The sequence below is a fragment of the Malus domestica genome, chromosome 11 (assembly GCF_042453785.1).
Source record: "Malus domestica chromosome 11, GDT2T_hap1".
Taxonomy (NCBI): Eukaryota; Viridiplantae; Streptophyta; class Magnoliopsida; order Rosales; family Rosaceae; genus Malus; species Malus domestica.
This window is the reverse complement of record NC_091671.1, coordinates 27896560-27899683: the sequence shown is the minus strand read 5'-3', so window position 1 is coordinate 27899683 and position 3124 is coordinate 27896560. Positions and strand designations below refer to the sequence as shown.

The 3124-nt window shown below is 36.4% G+C and overlaps 1 protein-coding gene across 1 annotated transcript; it reads right to left on the bottom strand.

The window, feature by feature from the left end:
* Nucleotides 1-443: 443 nt before the first annotated feature.
* On the bottom strand, nucleotides 444-2769 carry LOC108174636 (F-box/kelch-repeat protein At3g06240-like). Its single transcript, XM_017335791.3, has 2 exons — nucleotides 1412-2769; nucleotides 444-706 (listed from the first exon to the last, which is right to left on the bottom strand). The coding sequence occupies exon 1, from the start codon at nucleotides 2606-2608 to the stop codon at nucleotides 1469-1471; it is 1140 nt and encodes a 379-aa protein (XP_017191280.2). The 5' UTR covers nucleotides 2609-2769; the 3' UTR covers nucleotides 444-706; nucleotides 1412-1468.
* Between the last annotated feature and the right edge of the window lie 355 nt (nucleotides 2770-3124).

Sequence of the window (3124 nt, the reverse complement as noted above, 5' to 3'; positions counted from 1 at the left end):
TTTGATTCATTGCTTTGATATTTGACAAGGACTGAAATTGTGTTTGTTTCATTGCCTTGATATTTGACAAGGACTGAAATTGTGTTTGTTTCAGTACATTGAAAGAACAGTAGTGAAGAGGAGGCGCGAAGAGGTTGCTTTCCAGACGTTAAAAGGCTCTCTTTCGTTGTTTATTTCCTTTACTTTCCCCCTCCCTTCATCTTTAACCTATGAGATGAATAGGAAAAATAATATTCTGTCCAGACAGAGAAATAATTGACCCTTCAATTTATGCTTCTTTTATAACATTACTTCATTTTCTATACGTCTTGTATTAATTTCTTTCATGCACATTCGGCTTCGCCACAGAAGAAGGGTGAACCCGTGTATCGTTCTGCTCCGTATGATTTATGATTATGGGAATGACAATATATATACACATACACAACGCATGCAATGGTGAATGACTGCATAAAAAAAGATAAATTTCATTAAGCGTGAAATGTTCGTACATGCAGATACAAAATCCATAATATACTAATTTCTCAAATTCACATTTATCTTTTTTACTACGATAAGACATTTAGTGTTTTTTGGATCCAAACCACATTAATACTTTTGCTACGCATTATCCCAATACAAAGCAATTGTAAAGCACGTTAACGGTCTTGAATTGCTGAAGGTGAATCTCAATAGCAACGGCAAGCATCCAATAGTCCTTAATAAACTGCAGGAGAACAAAATGTATCATTTCTATCAACCTTCATCTCAATTTCATGGCAACATGCTCAAAACGGATATACCCGTTACTAGAATCATGCATCAAATTTTTTCAATCCAAACTACACTTAAACCCATATGATCATATTATTCATCAGAATATTCACTTAACCTCAACATTCACTTTAAGCAGCATAAATATAGATTAAACGTTAAATGAGGCCTTCAAACAAAGCAGTGAAAAATCTAATAGATGAGAGTAACCACGTACACTCACAGGTTTAAAATTATGCCCGTATCATATTTCCGTATGTATATCACATGATGGCCAAACACATTTAACATTTCATCAAGGTTGCAGTCTTGGAGCAAGAACAATATATATTTAAGTTTCAAAGCAGCTAAAACATCCAATTTCTTCGTTTTACACAAACTATAGCATGTTGCTAGGAATCATCTTCTTGATTCGTTAATTAATCTATGAATACTTCAAATTGAATTTCATGAACTGTACAAAAAACAACTTAGACCTATATATGGCTCCAAGAGGTCTGTCAAACAAGAAGCTATACTAAGTAACCTGCAAGAATATAACAGTAGTAACGGCAAGAGGAAAATAAAATCACGAATTATTTGGCAAGAGAAAGATATACGGAAATTGAGAAATAGATGCGAAAGAAACAAGAAACACAGATAAATTGTTTCTTCTTACCTCTCTGGCGCATATCTACACTCTCTCATGCTCCAGTTCTCAGTCAATATTGCGACGTTAGTTTAGCGAAACAAGGCTCTCCACATAGAAACCCGCATCACTTACTTTAGGGAAATCATAAATGTTTATGCAATGCGAGCTTCCATCACTAAAGTCGTACATAACCAGCAGCTTCTTGTGCTGGCAAATCAAGAGAACATAATCTTTCTTCCAGCAACCTGAATGTACTAACGAGAATGGGATGAAACTGGAGAACTTTTTTTCAGTCCAAGACTCCCTGACTCCATATTCCTTCATAACCCAAAAGTCAGTATATTGTTCATCTACATGAGAAGAAACCCAATCTGCTATGCACAGAAATTCCCCGAAGACACCCAGTTTGTAGTGTAGTGGCTTATAAGAAGTAAATGGTACTGGAATTTCTCGAACCTCCTCCTCTTCTAAAAGGAAAGATATAATCACCCACGAGTCATCTTGGGCTATCTTCACCAACCAATGCACGCCTCCATTCAGCATGAAGCCAATAAAACAGAACATAGCTTTGTAGGGAAACCGCCTTTCAATCACTCGCCAAAAACCGGTTTTCAATGAATAGACAGCAAACTCGATCTCATCTTTCACGGACCACCCATTTACCACTTTGTAATCATCACTGGCATGATCAAAACCGAACCCAGAAAGACTTAGTGCGTTAAAAGATGGTGGCTTGGGCAGTTTCTTATATTCCCTTATTGCTGGGTTGACCAGATATAACTCTTGTCCATTTAACTTGAACAACACTAACCCATTGCAGTAAGAAATCAAGACCCAGAAATTCGGCAATGGCGACCCATCAGGACTGGACTGTTCAGGATGAACATAATCCAGATTACTAACCACAACACTTTTACCAATATTCTCATTAATACTTTCTCCATCATCCAGAAATCGACTGTCTTGATTGAGAAGCTCATCAAGGTTACAAAAGTACATGGAATGACGTTTTTCATTAGTAAAAACAAGTCTCCGTCTTTGGAACAAAATGTGCTTATTGTCAATTGTTCTGCTAAGCTGGATTTTAGCAAAGTTGGGATCGGAGATGAAAGAACGACATGGCTTAGATACACACCTGAATTGGCCTAATGATTTTACTGGCAGCCATGAAAAAATCTCGCGTATCATCTCCCATGGAAGGTTAGGGTTCTCTTCCTTCATCATTCGCTCTGCCGTTTTGTGGATAAACTTTTGTGAAGAAAGGTTTTTCGGTTTGAGCTACAAAAGATGGTTTTTTGGTGAGTTACTAACTTCGGAATTCTTTCTTTGAGAATAAGAATATGAAGATGAAGTGAAGATGAGAATAAGATCAACATATAAAGGATAACAAGGGATTTGGCTGTAAGACACAGATGAAATAGCTAATTAGATATTAACGGAAGGCCGGCACTACAAAGCAAAGTAGACGTTGTCTCAAGGCAAACCAACTATAAGAACAAACCAACTGAAAGAAGACAAGAAACTGTCATAGTTCTGGTCAAACAATTGGGGCAGAAGTTATGAAATTGAAGTGGGCTGTAAAATTTATTTGCTGGTTTTAAAAGAAGAGTAATGCTAGGAAAGTATACATTTTTGGACATACTAAATGATGCATATAATCAACATTTAATGAGATAAATTTATTAATGTGGTACACCGTTACAACCCATACATTAAAATATTATAATTTAACCTCCTGAC

Coding starts and splice junctions, on each gene's coding strand:
- LOC108174636 (XM_017335791.3), bottom strand. CDS start 2,608: ATGATGAAGGAAGAGAACCCTAACCTTCCATGGGAGATGATACGCGAG.